The sequence below is a fragment of the Gavialis gangeticus genome, unplaced genomic scaffold (assembly GCF_001723915.1).
Source record: "Gavialis gangeticus isolate Ggan-Ray unplaced genomic scaffold, GavGan_comp1, whole genome shotgun sequence".
NCBI lineage: Eukaryota > Metazoa > Chordata > Crocodylia > Gavialidae > Gavialis > Gavialis gangeticus.
The window spans coordinates 26,768,991-26,787,453 of record NW_017729026.1 but is presented as its reverse complement, the minus strand read 5'-3'; the positions used below and the strand labels follow the sequence as shown (position 1 = coordinate 26,787,453).

The following is an 18,463-nucleotide window of genomic DNA, read 5'->3' as shown; positions in this document are numbered from 1 at the left end:
AATTTTTTCTTTTAACAGCTTATAAGAACATTTAATATGATACATGTCTGTTGTGTGTGGAGAAGCCATCAGCACTTCTGCAGATATGCGAAACCATAAACTAATCAACACAAGTTAAGAAAAGTGTGGACAAGACTTTACCTTTATGGATTTTTTTTAATAAACAAAACAGTTTTGTTTGGAATAGACTTTTGAGATTAGTTTAAAGAATCGGTGTGATTACAGTACTCTCTCTCTTTCCTTTTTTACCATTTAATGACTGCAGGTGGTTGTCACCCATTTCATACATGGGCTAATATGTTTTAATTATTATTTTTCTCATTACAGAAAGCCTAAAACTAGAAGGGCAAAACGTTTTCTTGAGAAGAGAGAGCCAAAGCTCACTGAAAATACGAAAAATGCTATGCTCATAAAAGGTGGAAATGCAAACTTAACTGTGACTGGAGTGCTTAAAGACATTGTAAGTATGTTTGGATGTATGTTTACAGTGTAGAGCTAGAACTTATTCCAGGTCACCAAGAATATTTTTCTATGCTTTTATTTTATTTTATTTTTTTTTACAGTAACTTGTGTGTTACCTGTTGCATGATTGGTGTGGTGGAATGCAAAACTTTTTAACTCATGGGCCAAGCCCCAAATAACTAGGGCCCCCCCCCCCCCTTTTTTTTTTGGCCTGTCTTCTCATTCTTTCACACTCCCATTCCACCTCTCTTCTTTAGCATGACAATTAGTATTGTCAAGCTGCCCAGATCAGAGGAATAAGGTATCTTTGGCCACTACTGCAGAATTAATATTGCATTACAAAGATTTTTATATAAAAGCTGTTTGGTATGGAGCTTTCAGCTTCTAATGGACTAATATTATGCTCTTGAAGCCCATATCTACCTGTACTCCAGCCTGTCAGTTATGTATCCCCCAGTTCTCCCACTGATTCTCCTTTCCCATTTTTTGGGAGGTGGGTTATATTTCCAGGGCATCCACCTCCCTTTCCTGTTTCCCTTTGCTTGGCATTGCAGGGCTGGAGATAAGGAAGGAGCAGAGAGGAACCAACCCATTTCAAACAGGGTGGAAAGGTAGAAGTGGGATTGTTCTGACAGTCACTGGGCCCTTTTTACACCTTGCATCCTGCTTGTGAGAGTGATGTTGGTTACTCCTTCTCCCCAATGTGAAAACATCTTGCAGCTCCAGAAGGGAAGGGAAGAGATCCCTTTCTGCAGCACCTCCTGTACAAGAGCGGGCAAATGGAGGGAGTTTGTTCCTAGAGTCCCTCAGTCTCCACCACCACAAAAGGGAGCAGGAATGGTATTTATGTAAGGTCTGGTACTTATCAGAGTGCTGGTTGCCACAGGGGCCAAGATCACATTGCTTGCCAATTGCAGCCATGTATGTGGGTCCATGATGCTGTGTGTCTTTGAGGGAAGAAAAGTAAAATTGACCATTGCTGTGGAAAATGGCATATCATGAGCATGAATGGTTAACTTGCAGGTGTTTTGCAGTAGTTGGACAGTGCCTTGTAGGCTTCTTTCAAAAGCCAGCAACCAAACAGGTTAAAATATATATATGTAATGAGTCTTAATTAACACGTGTCACCGCTATATGCATTTTTAAATGAAACCTTTTAAATAATTATTTTTGTGATAAAGTCTGACTTGGTGATAACGCATTTAATTTGCCAGAGTTAATACTATCAAACACCAAAAGTACTGTGAATACATATAAGGACTAAAGTAGGCTTGCAACCCTCCAGTAATGTAAGGAAGTATTGGCCTCTTATTTTCGGATCATTTGGGCTTAAAGTATTTATTGTATGTATTTGCTTTTGTCTATGTGTTTACTGTTATTTTGAAGTTTTAATGATATTCTCCATTTCCATGATGCCTTTCATTCTGGGGCCTCCAAGCTGTTTTATTTTCCTACCTATTAGTAGGAGTAGTGGGCTGAGGTTTTATTTTGCTTTAACAGAAAGAAAACAGGTGTAGAGAGAGATGATAAGCTTTGTCAGAGTTTACTATCATTGTTCATATTGCAGTGGGACTTAGGAGTCACTTTACTGATCAGGGTTCCATTGTGTTTGCAACTGTTTTGTATAGTTAGAATCCAGTTTCATCTCGTGCTTTAACTCCCAGGAAAGATTTCCACCCCCCTCCCTGCCTCCCATTAAAAGCCTGGTGCAGTTTGCCTTATAATTTAAACTGGTGAATCTCCTAATGCTGGAATAGGAAGTAGTGGTGTTCTGTTTCTTGGTTCTGGTGTTTTACTTATTTATGTCTATATATCTCTACCTTCCTTAAAGTAGAGACACTAGTCTTGGTTTCCATTATCTTGTCTTTTTGTGGGCCTCACTACTCATCTGATTTCTTTCTGGGCTATATTGTATGTGAGCACTTTTGTGTTTCATTTGGAAGCTATTCACTTCTCTTTTGATGCCATTTTCGTGTAGAATTGTAGAGGAAAATGGTTATTATATTCCTGCATTAAAAAGGCTGTCTTGTAAAGTTCTGTCTTGCAAAAAATTTTTTTTTAATTTTACAGTATGCCCTGAAAAAGCCCTTTGCTGTCCTATATAAAAAGTAAGTAATGTTTTTAAATCGCTTGATAATATGGCACTTAATATATTCATAGAGAGAAGTATTTTATGAGCCAACAAATCACATTTAAAAAGATCAGGCTGTGTAATAATACAAAGGGTGATAGTGAAGGACTGAGAAGGACCATGCATATGCTAGCTTCTGTGGTGAGTCCAGTGCTTTTTATCAAAAACTTGGCAAAAGCAGGATGTAACTGATCAGCTCCACACTTAGTCTGGGCTCTGCAAAGAGCCGACAAAATAGTTCAGAATTCAACTTAATGCGGATCCTTAACAAATTGGATATTCAACGTTTATTAAAGATAAGTTGCAAAACATCTTGGTAGGAAATACAGTTTATAATAAAAAGTATATATCATGAAATACAACATTTTTTTTTTTCAAATTAGATCTGTTTATATAAGATAAGGAGCTTGGTGCAACAGCTCATGAAAATTAAGTATACTGAACATAGTATGGCTGAAAAAGCAAAGGCATCTCTTTCTGGAGAACTGCCTACATGGTGGTTTGAGATTCAGGTGCTGTGATAAAGAGGAAAACAAGAGGAAATGACAAAGAACTTTTGACTTGAGAAAAACTAAAGAAAAACTAACAGAATGGCTGGTTTTGCACCTAAAATGGAACTGTACTTCTAAAGCTGAAATCATCCCAGCAGAGAGCAGGAACCCAAGTATTATCATGGTGGCTAGTGTGAAATCACAAAGGAAGAAGAAAACCTTCTTTTTTTCTTCTCCCCCTTCTTTTTTTCAGAAAAAATATTACCAGACCTTTTGAGGATCAGACATCATTGGTGAGTATAAATCTTTTTATTCAGCTTGCTCTGGAACAAGGCAGGTTACACACAGAATAACATCATTCATGAGACTACTATCCCTTTACCGCTCTTCCAGGTTCAATGAAGATGTACCCCAGATACTAGGTTTTAGGGGAATTATTATATAATTTTGAACATGTTCAGTATCTAATTCTACATCCTAATATACTGTTGTAGGGTTTTTATTAGCAGGATACCATTTTCTAGTAACAGGTTTGTTGGCTTAAAGGGAGAACCTTTAAGGTTTTTTTTTTGAGGTAGTAAAAATTTAGGGTGCTCTTAAAGTCAGTGCATTCATAGACATGTTATGAAACTAACAAAACACTTGGAATTATTTAGTGTTTTATAACTGATGGAGAGTGGTGTGAAGGTGTGGACAATGATTTTACATGATTCTCTTGTAAATCTAGCCTGGTGGTCATTATCTGTTTGTACAAATAGAAATTTTTGCAACATGGAATTAACTGGAAATATACCTGGGTTGCTTTACTATGAGCAGAGGAAGAAAAGTTAGGTAGAGTACCTAAGCCTAATGCACTGCTAAAAAATGTAAATCAAAGATTCAAAATAATGAGTTCTGTTCCAGAATTCAGAAACTTCCACTAAAGTGAACCATTGCATTTAAAAAAGAAAAAAAGGAGCCACTAGAAGCACTGTTACTGGAAGCATGGTTAGTCAGAGGTCTTAAATCCATTTAGCATTGTATACCATTTGACAGGATAAGTTTTTGTTTATGGACAGGAAAGCAAAAATAGAGAGTTTAATCCCAGGATTACATCTTGTATTTAAGTGCTAGAACATGTCTGCCTTTATCAGGAAACAACATAAGGGTTTATAGCAAAGGCAGCTGGTCATAGGTAGCCCTTCACAAGAGAAAGGAAGCCGTAATATACAATAATAAGAACTGAGATGAGTTAACCACTGACCTAAGAAGTAATTAGCTATTGTCTAAGTACCAACCGCACAATATGTTTCCCTTTATTTTGTGCAAATAGAATAGTTGTCAACCAGTTAACTGTATAGTTGGCAATTTTTTAAAACAGACTGTTTCCTTAAGCATCAAACAACTGTTGGCAGAACTGAGGGAAACAAGTGAAGGTTCAAAAAATCCTCTGGGCACTCAAAGTTACAAACAGAGAAGAAATTATGGCAGACAAAAAGTCCATCCTGACTTAAGAGATGAGAAAATGATGATGAAATGTTTTGGAGAAAATCACCATGTTGTGAACAGAAATAATGGGACCTTAATAGCAGTGAATGTAAGTTACAAGCTGAACATTTTGGAGGACAGTGATGCGATTCAGATCGCTGTCCTGAATTGAAGTGGCTGAATCGGCTTCAGAAGATTCAGCACTGACTTCATCATTCAGATCAGCTGGGGAGAGCCAGGTACAGCCGGGCAGCTGCAGATTCTCCCATGGCTCCTCTGGCTGTGCCTGTCTTTCCCCAGGTGGGGAGAGCCACAGGAAAAGCCCCCATGGCTTTCCTGCCTGGCCCTATCCTAGTCCTGGCAGTTTAAACAAACAAAAAAAAAATTAACTGAAAAAAGCCCCCCACCCACCAGCTGCAGGAGTGGCAATTGGGGTCTTCTGGGCACTCGTGGCAGAGCTGCCTCTGCACAGTGGGGGGCAGCAGGGATCACCCTCCCCACCTGGTGCAGGTGCAGTGCAGCTCAGCAGGGCACTGTGTGCTGTCTGGAAGCTGGGGCTGAGCGCTGCTGGGCTTTGGATGATGGCTGGAGCTGCCCCAGCTCCCAAGCAAATCAAACAGGGAGCTGTAGAATTGAGCCAGGGGCTGAACTTCCCCTCAGTTCCAGGTTTGATTCCCCAGGTCTCTGATCTTTCCCCCAGTTTTCTGATCACTTCCCCCAGCTCTTCCTGGGGGGTACAGGCAGGCCCCTGGATGATGCAGGATGACAGCAGGCTGCTGCCTGCTGGTGATGGCGGTGGTTCTGGGCTATTTCTGCAGCTGGCAGCAGCAGCCTGCTGAAACCCCACGCACAGATCCAGGGGCTTGCTTCCCCACCCCTACCCCTACCCCTGCTGAACAGCTGGGGGAATGATTGGAGCTGGGGAATCAAACTGGGAGCTCCAGCTGATGTCCGGGAGCTGGGGCAGCTCCACCCAACACACAGCACCCTGCCGAGCTGTGCTGCATCCACGCACCGTGGGGCAGCTGCTGTCCAGGTGGCGGGGGGGGGGTGATCCCTGCTGCCCCACACTACTCTGCACTGTATTGGGGGGGGGGGGGGCTCTGCTACGAGTGCCCAGAGACCTCGGTCATCACTCCTGCAGCTGGTGAGTGCAGGGGTTGTGTCTTTTGTTTTTTTTTTAGTGCTGGGAGTAGGCTGAAGCTGGGTGGGGGATGGGGCTGGGCAGTGCAGCTGTAGGGGCTTCTTTGGTAGCTCCTCTGGCTGTGCCTGCCTCTGCCCTTGCAGGGGGAACTGCAGGCACTCTCCTCTGTTGCCACTTGCCCAGCTGTCGCGGGCAGGGGGGACGAGGGGCACAATGCAGGCATGGCTCACTCCAGACAGCAGCAGGGCATAGCCCACACTCCCAATGCTGCCATGTCCGCATCAGCGCAGGGAGCAGTGACTGCTTTGTCACCACTTGCCAACTGGCACAGAGTGCAGGATGCAGGTGTGGCAGTGCTGGGAGCGGGGTCTATTCCATGCTGCCACTTGCCCCCTTCCACCTGAAGCAAGCTGCACCCACGGCCCACCCTCCAACCCCATGTGGGCAAGCAGCAGCAGGACAGATGCCATGCCCACATCCCATGCCCTGCTCCCTGAGTAACGCACCCCCACACTTTGGCTGGGCAACTTATCCCAGCCCCAGTCCCTCCCTCTCCCATGCCTCTTACCTCTCCCAATCCCAGCAGATTTACCAGCTGGAGACAGCTGCCAGCTGCCTGTTTAGTATATGGCTGAATCTCTGAATTGACCAAATCTTTTTCCGAATCTCTTTCTGAATCAATTCAGATGCTTCGAATCAATCTGGAGCTTTCAGTTGGCCTCCTGATTCAATTTTCATCTGGATATTTGGTCCCTGAATGGGGCCGAATCTTCTCTGAATCGAATCAGCTACTATAGCTTTGCTCAGCTGTATCAGAGATACAAGCTGCCCTAGCTTGGTTTAGGGTAAGAATGGGCACAGAAACAGTAACTGCAGAGCAGCTGAAGCAAGCAAAGCTGTGCCCACTTGACTTCAGGCACATAAATAGTTTCTGCTCTTTTCATAAAGACCTGCCCTCACCCCCTTCCACTCCCGGTTAAAAGTTCCTTGTAACCCTGTCCCAGGCTAGTTTTTCCCAGTTTGTGGTGTCAGTGCCATGGTTCTTAATGTTTACCTTAAGAGTATCCTTGACATGTTTCCTCTGGCTCCTGTGTGTCCTTTGTTCTTGGCAGTTGTTTTGGTATATGTACATCAGACATGCACACACAGGGCCCTGTCTACCGCAACTGATGTTGAATAATCAATGCTTCCACTCCAGCGGTGTTAGTGTGGGTGAGGACACTGGTATTTGTGCAATAATCTTTCCACTTTATGGCAAGAATCTTCTGGAGGCAGCACCGGTGATGGCATTCCAGGTCATTTGGAAGCTGGTCACTGTATACTTGTGCAAAGATTCAAGGAGATGCATATTAACTTCTGAAGAGCTGCATGTGGCTCTGGAGCTGCAAGTTGGCCACCCCTGCCCTAGAGTAATTACAGCCACAGAGGTCGTGTCCAGATGACCACGGCTGTACGGTATGTAGCGCTGCAGTCTTGTGTGTGTTGCTACTTACCATACAAGCAGGTGCTCCCTGCGCTGCTACCTTGCTTGGGGGGTGTTGATCCTGGGGCATCCTAGAGTCAAAAAACCCATGCAGAAAAAAACAGGGATATGTGGCAGCAGCATGCACCACCCAAAACCAGATCCTGGCTGGCCAGAGCCACACTCCAGCTGCTGGCCAGGCTCCCAGCTATGGAAGCGCTGTGACTGCAGCTTCTCTGCCCCCCAGAACCCCAGGTAAAGCTTCTGGGGCCAGCACATTTGCTAGTCCCCGCTTCCTCTACCCCACCTGGGGTAATCTGCCATGTGCCAGAGTGCATGTAGCACAAGAATTTCCTAGGGACAAGTAGCAGTGGCACAAGGTGTGCTGCTGCTGCTGCTGCTTGTTCCCAGGGAAACAAATGGCTGCGCTCACCTGGATACAGTCAGAGGTCATTACTGTGGAGTAACTGAAGCTCAGTAAAGCCCCTGCCCTGCCTATCTGGGGCACAAGATGGGGAATTAGGGACTTACTGAGTTTCAACCACGCTTATAACTTCCATAACCCCTAACTGCTGGGAACTGCTGTTTTAGAGCCTGAGACAGGCCCCCTGAAATGTAAATGTTTGTACAAGGAACTACTGTTGTTATACTCTAAGGGTGTGGATGCATGACATAATTACTAGGGCTGTGCGAAGCTTCGGTTCCTGATTCGATTCGGCCCAATTCAGTGGCCAAATCTCTGAATCCAGATCGAATCAGGAGACCCTTTAATCTCTCCTAATTGAATTGGAACCCTCCAAATCGGTTCAGAGAGATTTGGAAAGATTCAGCAATTTGGACATAGACACAGCTTTAAATGTTTTTTCTACATACTTCTAGGTAGCAGGTGGCTTGTGAATGCTGTGATGCTGGGGTGCATGGAGTGTCCTGCAGAAACGCAGGGGGCTCCCCAGTGCGCTCAGCAGCAGACCCAGAAGTGGACCAGAAGCACTTCCAGTCCACTTCCAAGTCTGCTGGAGAGCACAAGGGGGAGGCCCCCCTGTACTCCCTTGGCTCAGTGACTGGTGTCTTCTGGGTCTGAGGAGCACCCGGGGTCCCCCCCGTGGTTGATTGCCAAGCCAGGGGAGCATGGGGGGACCTTCTACACACTTGCTGGCGGATCTGGAAGTGGACCGGAAGTACTTTTGGTCCACTTCTGGGTTTGCCACCGAGCATATGGGGGGGGGGGGCCCACACTGCTGTGGGACACTCTGTCCGCCCCAGCATCACAGCATTCACAAGCCATGCTGGTACCTCAAGGTATGTAGGAAAAAACGTTTAAAGATGTGTGTCCCCGAATCACCGATTCTCTGAATCGGTATCGAATCTTCAGATTTGGATTCAGCTGAATTGAATTGGGAACAGTGATCCGAATCAACTAATCAAATCACTGTCCCTGATTTGGGCCAAATCAAATGGGGCCCATTTTGCACTCCCCAAATAATTAGTACACAAGTAACTACCCCAGTTTTTACTCTGTATCAAGAGCAGACTTGTGACCATCTCTAGCAAGATGGCTCCCTGCAGTAGGTGCTGTTTCAGTGTCTGGGCTCTGTGGGGCAGGGTAGCCTAGTTTCAAGCAAGTATCTTAGGATAAGTTTTGGTTAGGACGGTGACATGGATGGCTACTGCTCACCTTCTGAGGGGTAACTCTGTTGGAGTGGAGTGCCTTGCATGACCTTACACAGGTGTGTTACTCATACACTCTGCTTTTTACTACAGAGCAAGGTTACTTTATTATGAAACAGTTGTGTTCACACCTTTGGTGTCATTGCTATTCTTATTGTTGGGAAGGGCTTAATGCAGTTATGAAACAACTTGTTTTTAGGAAGGTAGGACCAGAAAGGAATTTCTGGGTCATGGCATGCTGCCCCTGTAATCATAGGCCACCACATTGTAAAATCCCTTTTATACTAATCAGGCTGTCTTAAAACCAGTTTTTTTTTTCCTTCTACTGCTCCTATTGGGAAGTTGTTCCAGAACCTTTCTCTTCTGATGGCCTAAACTTATTTGTGCTGAGTTTATACTGGGATGGGCAAAGTCCAGCCCATAGGCCAGATTAGGTCTATGGTGAACTTCACTTCCCAGCAGCCCCTGTCCGCACTGCTTTGGCTGGTCTCCATGGAGACTCCAGGTGCAGCGGGGCTGTGATGGCCCTGTTCTCCCGCTGTCTCCATGGAGACCTGTGATGAGCATGGGTCCCATGGGCAGGGGCATGCAGGCAGTAGACCGCCTCAAGGTCCTGGCCCTGGCCCCAGCCCCAGTCCTGGCCCTGGAGCAGCTACCCCCTCAGCTGCCGACCCTGCTGGTATGGGTTAGGGCTGCTGGGAAATGGAGTCTGACCACCAACCGGACCTGTCATTTTGCCCACCCCTGGTCTTATACCTATTTGGGTTTATGTCAACAGTGAACTTTTACACTTGAATAGCTCTCCTTTCTCCCTGGTGTTTATCTGTTACTGATAACGTTTATAAAGCTGTCGTTATTCCCTGTCAGCCCTTGTTCCCTTGCACTTAACAAACTAAGCTTATTTAGTCTCCTGATCCCTCCATTCCCCTTTCTGCACCAGTTCTAACTTGAATTCATCTTTCCTGAACCTGAATGTATGTTTCTGATCCCAATAGTCCAGATGATGTTGCGCCAGTGGCATGTATAATGTAATGCTTTCCATCTCTATTGGACTTGCATCTCCTGATCTGGCATAGGGCCACAGGTGTCTCTCTTTTCATGGCTATGTCAGATGTGGCTTGTCTGATTGATAGTCATTCTGTAATTGATTTTGTACATCCAAGTCTTTCCCCTCCCTGTTTCCAGCTAATGAGCCTTAGCTTATAGCAAAAACTTGTGATCGTGCCTGTCGTGTTACATTTCATGCTATTTCTGTTTCTCTAATCTCCAAAGACATTCAGGTCATCACTGGTGCCTTAAACCAGGGGTGTCAGACATATGTGCTGGATTTAGTTTATAGAGATGTGTCATCTGGACTGTGGGGCTCCTAGAATTTTGGGGCAGGGCACGGAGCCTTGTTGGAGGCATGTGTCAGTGGTAGGGGACAAGGAATGGCTGCGTTGGCCCCCAAAGCTGCCGATACTTACTCCACTACCGCCGGTGTGTCTGGATCCCACCTGCAAGGAGCCGTGTGGTCTGGATCTGTCACGTGGGGGAAGGGGTCAGTTCATCACCCCACCTTTTAAGCTAGTGTCATTAATAAATTTCACTAACCCTCCCCTACTTCTTACCTAGAAGTCATTAATAAAAAATATTTAATAAAATTGGTCCCAAGACACCAACTGCAGACTTCCTTAGCCTGATGAAGGGTTTTTAAGTAGTTGGAAATTTTTTTTTGCAAGCTTTCAGGTTTAAGTTGGTGTAATAAAAGATATCAGATTCACCCAAAGAACCTTGTCTGCCTGTGTCCTTAGATCAACATGGCTACATCCTACACCCCAGTCCCAAGATTGTTATTTGAGGAACTCCATTAGTAGCTGCCCTCCAGCCTGATACTTCACCTTTCAGAGACTATGGACAGATGTGCTGTATGAAGCACTCCGAAGTGCTTTTGCAATACTCCAAGCAGTGAGAGTATACATCATAAAATGTGGGCCTGGAGGCAACTTCTGGAGATCATCTAGTGCAGTGGTTTTCAAACTTCCAAAAGTCACAGAACTCTTTCATATCACTTCTGCTGCAGAACTCCTACCTCTGTCCTGAAGATTGACGTGGAGCCAAGTGACCTGGCTTGGCGCTTGGGTTGTACGCTGCCATTACCCCCGCTGTCTTTGTGAAACCCCTGATAACCTGTCGTGGAACATGGGGGACGGTTTGAAAAGTGCCTGTCTAGTGCAATTTGTTATCCATCTCCAAACCATTCCATAGAAGCCTTTATCTAACTTATTCCTAAAACAACACAATTAACCCTGTAGCACAACTGTTTACCTCTATATGTTGGCTAACATACAGCTGAATTATTTGCAACACATCTCAGTTATTTTTCTGTTTTGAACGGTAAGGTGTAGGGGATACAGAAGAAAGAGCTCTAAGATTTTGCAGTCCAACTAACAGGAGTTCTGGGAAAACAAACTGACCTCCCCACCCTACCCGCCACCATGAAATGTGCCTAGCCATTCCTTAGCAGTGGTGATCGAAAACATTAAGCGTAAAATTTGCAATCCTGGCCCATCTGCATCCCCCTTTCCCTGTACATTGAGGCAACTTAAAAAATCAGGAAATTTCAAGGATATACGTTATAGGAGCCTTGGGTGGGGAGGATGTTAATTTGCCGTCTACTATTGGAATCTTCTGGTCTTGTACATTCACGCTTCTTTCAGCGACCACAAGGGCCAAAAAGGCCTCATTAAAACTTTGAGATTCTCTAGGAATATTAGAGTTAGAGTTTAAGCAACACCATATATGCCAAATTGTGAGGGTTTGTAATGCCATAGTTACTGAATTTTGGTCAGATTCAGGATTTGTACTGGCAAAGGAACGTAATGCAGAGTAACATAGGTGCAATAAAAATCATTAGAGGAAGTACAGAGAAGAGATGATGATTGGGTGGGCAGCAGCTAGCCACCAAGGTTAAAAACTCGCAGCTTGGCCAGGAATAGAAGTAATGATTCAAGGTATCTACCAGAATGTAACATTCAGAAGTGTGGAAGCTACTGAGGGTAGTTGAAAGACAAACAAACAACAAGGATTAATGGGATCAGTTAAGGAAGAGGGTGTCCAGGCAGAATGTCAGGAATGTTGCTTTGTGTGGAGATCCATAAAGCTACTAAGATTAAACTCCTAAGGGACTGGGTGAATGTTAGGGGAAAAGTAGACAATACACAGTTTTCTCATGGCTGGAAACACTTAAAATTATTTTAAATACAGGCACTATTTTATAAGCTGTAGCTCTTAAATGGACATGCTTTTGGCACTAACATTCACTAGATCATTAATGTACTTACAAACTGAATGTTATGGGTTTTTGTTTTATAGGAATTTTTTTCCAAGAAGTCAGATTGTTCTTTGTTTATGTTTGGTTCGCACAACAAGAAGAGGCCTAACAACTTAATAATAGGTATGAAAAAAAATGTAATTTCTTCCTTCCCCACTTTCCCTAAACAGAATGAAAGAAACAGGGCTTGAAAATAAATGTCTAAAGCAGTGGTACACAACCTCTGATCTGCAGGCCAGATCTGGCTTGCTGGGCTCCCCCCCTGAAATTTGGTAACAAGGGAGCAGTGACAGCTGCTCCCATATTGATTAAATGTCCAGACCCATGGACTGGATGATATGGCCCTACAGGCTAGATTGCATTGATGTGCAGTCAGTCTGCAGCTGCATCCAGTGCACAGGATTGGGCCAGCATTTAGCTGGTTCTGGAGCATAGATTCAGGATGGTGCAGTAGATCACATGTGTAGACTGCCCCCCCTCCCCTGATTCTGACTTGTGGATTGACCCCAAGCCACCGCTCTGGTCTCTCATCTGGCTCATGGGCCCAAATAGGTTAAGTACCCCTGGGCTAAAGCAATTTTTTTTTTCTTTTTCACAGGCTGCATGTTTGATTATCACGTCCTAGATATGATTGAGCTAGGCATTGAGAAATTTGTCTCTTTAAAAGAGATTAAGGTAAGATATTGAATGCAGGCACTCTAGTGACATCTGTTGGTGAGCTTTTCTGTTGCATCTCCCACATGTATACATGAAGTATAAAAGATCATTTTAAAATACTAACTCAGACTGCCAGGATTAATGTGTGGAAGTTCATCTTGGTATCTTATTTCTGTCCTCTGTACATGTGTATGATCACCATTTGGTTCCTTTGAAAAGTTTTTGCTATAGGTTTGGGCTGCTTCCAACATTTAGGTGAAAATAGGATCTTTGTAAAAATGTATTTAAATCAGATTATCTTAATCAGATTCTACCAGTGGATAGTCCTTAAAGTTATTAGGGGCACCAGTAAGGCTGGAATTCATCTCTTCAGCCAGTGATTTTCTTTTTTTTTTTTATAATATATGTGCAATACTTCAAAGGCTTTTCTGGACCTTCAGTTATGCACAAACCCTGATTTTCACAGAGCACCTGCAGTTGACTGTTTTACTCCTTACTTCATACATGCATTAGAACAACATATTAATCTCTAGCTAAAGGAATTGTAGCACCTCTTCTTGAAGCTCGTAGACTTGCATATGGAGCACAGACACTCCACCTGCACCAAAACTGGTTTGAAAATATCCATTCTGTATTTGCACTAATATAATTCGGAGACTACAGAAATTGGCAGCTGCTTATTTACAGCTTCAGAACGGGTGATAATGGAATAGTCCTCTTACGTAGCAAAGAAAATTTTAAAGGTGAACTCTCTCCACTACAGTGTGGTAATATTTTTTTTTTTTAAATATATTTTCATAATTATTTATGCAGCAGGGAAGTTGTAGTCCACTAGCAGTGAGTTGGTATCAAACCCAGCATTTGGTAATGGGTTGAATGCTCTGTTAAGTTTCTTCCACGTCTTTCTCAGTGCAAGAAATGCAGTGTGCTTTCTTGTGCTTTGTGTACTAGTAATCCCAAGCCAACAAGCTTCCTCCAGCACTTCCAATATAGTGTTTCTTTCACTATCTAACTCATCTTACAATTGGGGACCTTTGTCTTATTTGGCCTTAGACACTACTCACCTATTCAAAGGACCCACAAAATTCCAAATACAAGTACAGTGTATAAATTTGAAATGATACCCACCCCTATATGTGTTTATCAGAAGTCAAAATGGCACAAAATGGAATGTGATCTGGTCACTTAAGCAAATAACATGCTGTATAACCTTGTTTGAATATTTGTTTGTTTTTGTATAAACAACATGTCCAATAGAACAGCAAGTGTCCTGAAGGAACAAAACCCATGTTAATATTTGCTGGTGATATGTTTGACTTAAGTGAGGAGTACAGAAGATTAAAAAGCCTTCTCATTGGTGAGTATTTTAAATAATAGGGTTTCAGCAGTTGTACTGCATTAAGCAGTGACAATGTTATGTAATGAGAAGTGGTATTTTGCTAGTATTGCTCAACATGTACAAAAAAGTACAGAAATATCTAGCGTTAATTGTACCTGTTCACTTTAAATGGTATACATTTGTATAAACAGGTACACGCAGGTTTTTCTCCAAGGCTAGAAAGTACTGGAAAAGTTAATTCTGATGAGTATCCCCTTAAGTATATTTGCCTGGCGTTGGTGTTTGTATACAGATGGATGCAAGAGGCAGACAGAGGTCTGAACTGTAAGGAGTTGCGTGTCATGCTGTAGACAGGTGCCAGGTAACTGAACAGTTGGTCTTTTGCATTTATATTGTTACCCATTTGGATAATTTCAGTTCTCCAATTTAATTTGCCTTAAGTTGTCTGGAGCCACATGTATTTAAGAGATGCCATACTGGGTCAGACCCCAGGTCCATCTAGCCCAGTACTTTGTATCTCTCAGTGGCACAGACAAGGCACTAATGGGGAAAGCATTTATGCAGGGCCTGTCCTCCCTGATCTGTTCCCTGCCCCTTGTCCCTTATAGCTTTCAGCATTTAGAGGCCTTGAGAGCCTTATTTTGAAGGTCGCAGCCTTACTGATATAGCGCTTAAATATGCATCCAATTTTTCTTTTCCTGCTGAATGTATGGCAAGTACACACCAGATGTCTTGGTGTTCTGTTGATTCCCATGAGGCATCTAGAGGCCAAACAATAGGTGGAGGAAAGGTTCAGCCGTGTAACAGGACACTGATAACATTGGATAATTTACATTTTATAACTTGGCCTCCCCCAAAACTCCTACGATGTAATAGGGAGTAGCTGTTTCTTCCTGTTCCTGAGAAATAAAATGTTTTTAATCCCTGACTCTTGCTACGAAACCTAGCAAGATGTCACTGCTGTTTTAAAGACCCTGTTGTTACAGTGTTGCTGAGGTCCCCAAGGGAAAACGAGTTATCTGATGATCTCTTGTTAACAAAGCTGTGTGACATTACTGACGTTCATGGTAAACAACTCAGTTTTTGTTGGTTTGTTCTGTGAAAAGGATTCGTGCATTCTTGGGCTGTCATGTGAAGGTGGTCTTGTGTTGTACAAGTCATAAGCAGAGGGAATTAATGTGCATGTTTTGTGTAACTGACCCTTTGAAATCCACTTAACAGTTTGGGGACACTTTATTTGGGTGTATATAAATGGCAACTATACTTTTCGCTTCTAAACAACCCCTACAGGGAAAAAAAATACCGTTTTTTATTTTATTTTTCCTCTTGTTCCCATAAAAAGTGTCTTAATATTTTTTGTGTCATTGGGCTTTCACTGGCCAGTTTTATGATGGTATTAAGAGCCCAGTGATTTCCCTGCCCCCGCATCCCTCTTGAATTGCAGCCACTGAATCTCCTGTTCTAGTAGCCTCCTGAGCACATGGCTCATAAAATGTTTTCCTGCTCATTGAAACATCGATCGGCACACTCGTTCCTTAATGTCCCCTATTTACATATTAAAAACTGCCCAATTATTGAGTCCTGACACATTTTAAAAAATTGGGGTTTCTTGGCAGCCAGGCTGCCAAGAAATCTGAACATCTTTGAGGTGGATCTTTGTATTTCTTCTCCATTCTACCATTTCTGTGCATGTTATTAGGATCTAGTATCTAGAGGTACAGGGCTCAGTCAGGATCTTTTGATGCAAGTGTTTGAGAAGTGTTTTATATAGGGGATAAAAAGAAACCCAGAATGAGCATTCCAGCCCCTGGTCCACCAGTTGCAGACGTTATCTCCAGCAGCATTTGTGCTTTTCAGGCAAGAACAGTTGCAGCTACTATACAGAGTAGGCAGATTATAATTTATTCTTTAATACATTTCAAGCCTTTGAAAACAAAATGGAGGTTCTCAAAAGCCCTCTGCAATGGATGCTTAATCAGAAGGCCTGGAAACACACTAAGCACATGCTAAACGTGTGGCAAGAACTAAAAAAATGAGGTAAGGAAGGTCTCCAGTCCAGCCAAAGTACAGGCTGCCTCAAAATTAAGATTAAGCCAAATGTTTCAAATTCATAGGGTTACAAAGAGGAAAACATTCTGCAGCTGGTGGATGTCATAGAAACAAACTTTTCCCTGCCTGGATTTGGATGGCAGGGAAAAGATTATTCTGTGGGTAGAAAGCTATGGGCTACCACAAAAAAGACAGTTTGCCAGGAAAAGCATTGTAAATATAACTCTGCCTGCTAAGAGAGCTCTAGTCTTAGCTGCAGCCTGGGAAAATATACGCAAAAATAAAGAAAATATTCTACCAATGACTTTTTCCCTAGATATGAATTCAGTAACCCAACAAAGGAAGAATGAGAATATGCAATTGACCAAGAATTTCTTGGCTAAACTCCAGGTTATATCTGCCAATAAAACTTTGCTTTGGACATTGGGTCAGTGCTGATACTCCTGAAAATGATAATTGAGGAAGTGACTGAAAAGGAAATCTTTAGAAAATAACCTGAATGGGAAACTTGAAGGGAAGTGAGCCCCGTGTTTTGCAGCCTGTTAGCATTTCCCCTGTTTTGAGTATTTATCGTCTATGTTTTTTATTAACACACCTCTAGGGACAAGGTCACATTCTTCTTCCACCGTCCACAGATGATGGGCTCATTTGACGTTCGTGTTGTATGTTAACTTCCCTCGCACTGTTTTTCACAGTCCTGCTATGAAAACTGTGCTGGAGGCCACTAACTGTTGGTTAACTAATATCTAAAATTCCTGCTTGAAAACTAAGCTGCTTTTTCATGTAACTGATCATACTTAATTTGTCTGTTTGAACAGTGTACATTTAGTAAAAAATGCTTGATGCAGTAATGGCAGGTTTCTTTCGCTTAATGGTGCTGTATTCAACAGGGTAGTGAAATAGAAAGTTTTATAATAAGCAAGTCTTGTATAATAATACAGTAAGTACAGTAAGAATATTATAAACAGTGGTCAGTAAAAATCTATCAGTAACACTAAAACAGTAACCTTTGTTTTGTGCATTTTTACCTCGTATTGATCTGTGCCATTGTCCTAACTGCTGGCTTTGGTGCCAGAGTTGTTTGAATCAGTCAGTTTGTCTGACAAACTCTTAACCTAACCAGATGTTCTTTTCTGTACTACAGAATGCATACGTAACCATGAGCTTGTTTGAACAGTTGTGAGATGCATTTCATTTTTCTAAGTTTGTAAATGAAACTTTAAAAGAGTGGGTAATTTCAGACAACTAAAATTGCTACTTCAAAAGATATGTACCCGTTTGCTATTGAAACAATGTCCATATATTTATCTCCTTTTAGTTGTCAATTGTTTTCTTTTTTTTTAACTAGGTTCAGGAGTTTTCATTGCTAGCAGAGTACTGTCTGGAAAGTTGATACTTGTTTTCCAGTACTCTGCACATCCCCAATGTTACACCTCTGAGCAGTAGCAGTGAGCTTTTTCAGATGTGGGATATGCTCAACTTGACATGTATTTTGGCTTCAAGTAATAACTCGTAGATGTGGACTACAGAGACACTTGTTACATTCAGTGATTCTAAAAAAAAAGCCAAATCTGCATCTACTTTTGCTTTGGAATATTTAGAAAACACCAGTCAGTCTGAGTTCCATCTGGTATAATGGAGATCCATTATCAAATTAGCATCCTCTTATTGTGGTCCTATGGTTTTGGTCTTGTTTGTCTCAAGAAGACACCTGGCGCATTCAGTATGTTTAAATATTGTTTCAGACTTCTTCAGGGGTCCTACCGTGCCCTATGTTCGCCTGGCTGGATTAGAACATGTTCTGCATTTCACAGCTCAGGATGGGAAAATTTACATGCGAAGCTATAAGTAAGCCTCCTTTTGCTTTTGTACACTTAGATTGTCTAACATGAACCTTGATTTCATTCTACACTACAGTGACCTTGTGCCGTTTAGGCCCAGATCTTAGCTTGTGTTGTAGGCACACCTCATCAGATACTGACTGTGTATACACATCTAGCTTGTTAAATTCTCTCCTAACATGCTTTATTAAAATTGTACTTCATATCAGCGTTCCCTCTAACCTGCATGGTGTGTGTGGCCATGGCCACGCACACTGCACAGCTTAGAGGGAGTGTTGTTTCATAGCTTCTCATTCTCAAAAGTTCTCAATTTCACGGGTCATGCCTGAGGTGCTTTTCTGTACTTAGTCCGAAAAATATCTAATGCAACATCACAGACCTAATCTAAATTTAAATTTAGATTAATACATAAGAGGCCAAATTAATTTTGAAACAAACT

At 42.7% G+C, this 18,463-nt stretch overlaps 1 protein-coding gene across 1 annotated transcript in view; it reads left to right on the top strand.

Moving 5' to 3' along the window:
* RPF2 (ribosome production factor 2 homolog) overlaps positions 1–18,463 on the top strand; it is a 33,626-nt gene that overhangs the window by 12,904 nt on the left and 2,259 nt on the right. The window contains exons 2-8 of the mRNA XM_019520082.1: positions 328–460; positions 2,533–2,570; positions 3,338–3,377; positions 12,180–12,261; positions 12,737–12,813; positions 14,053–14,152; positions 17,929–18,031. Of these exons, the coding sequence (XP_019375627.1) occupies positions 328–460; positions 2,533–2,570; positions 3,338–3,377; positions 12,180–12,261; positions 12,737–12,813; positions 14,053–14,152; positions 17,929–18,031 (573 nt within the window). The remainder of the gene's footprint in view (positions 1–327; positions 461–2,532; positions 2,571–3,337; positions 3,378–12,179; positions 12,262–12,736; positions 12,814–14,052; positions 14,153–17,928; positions 18,032–18,463) is intronic.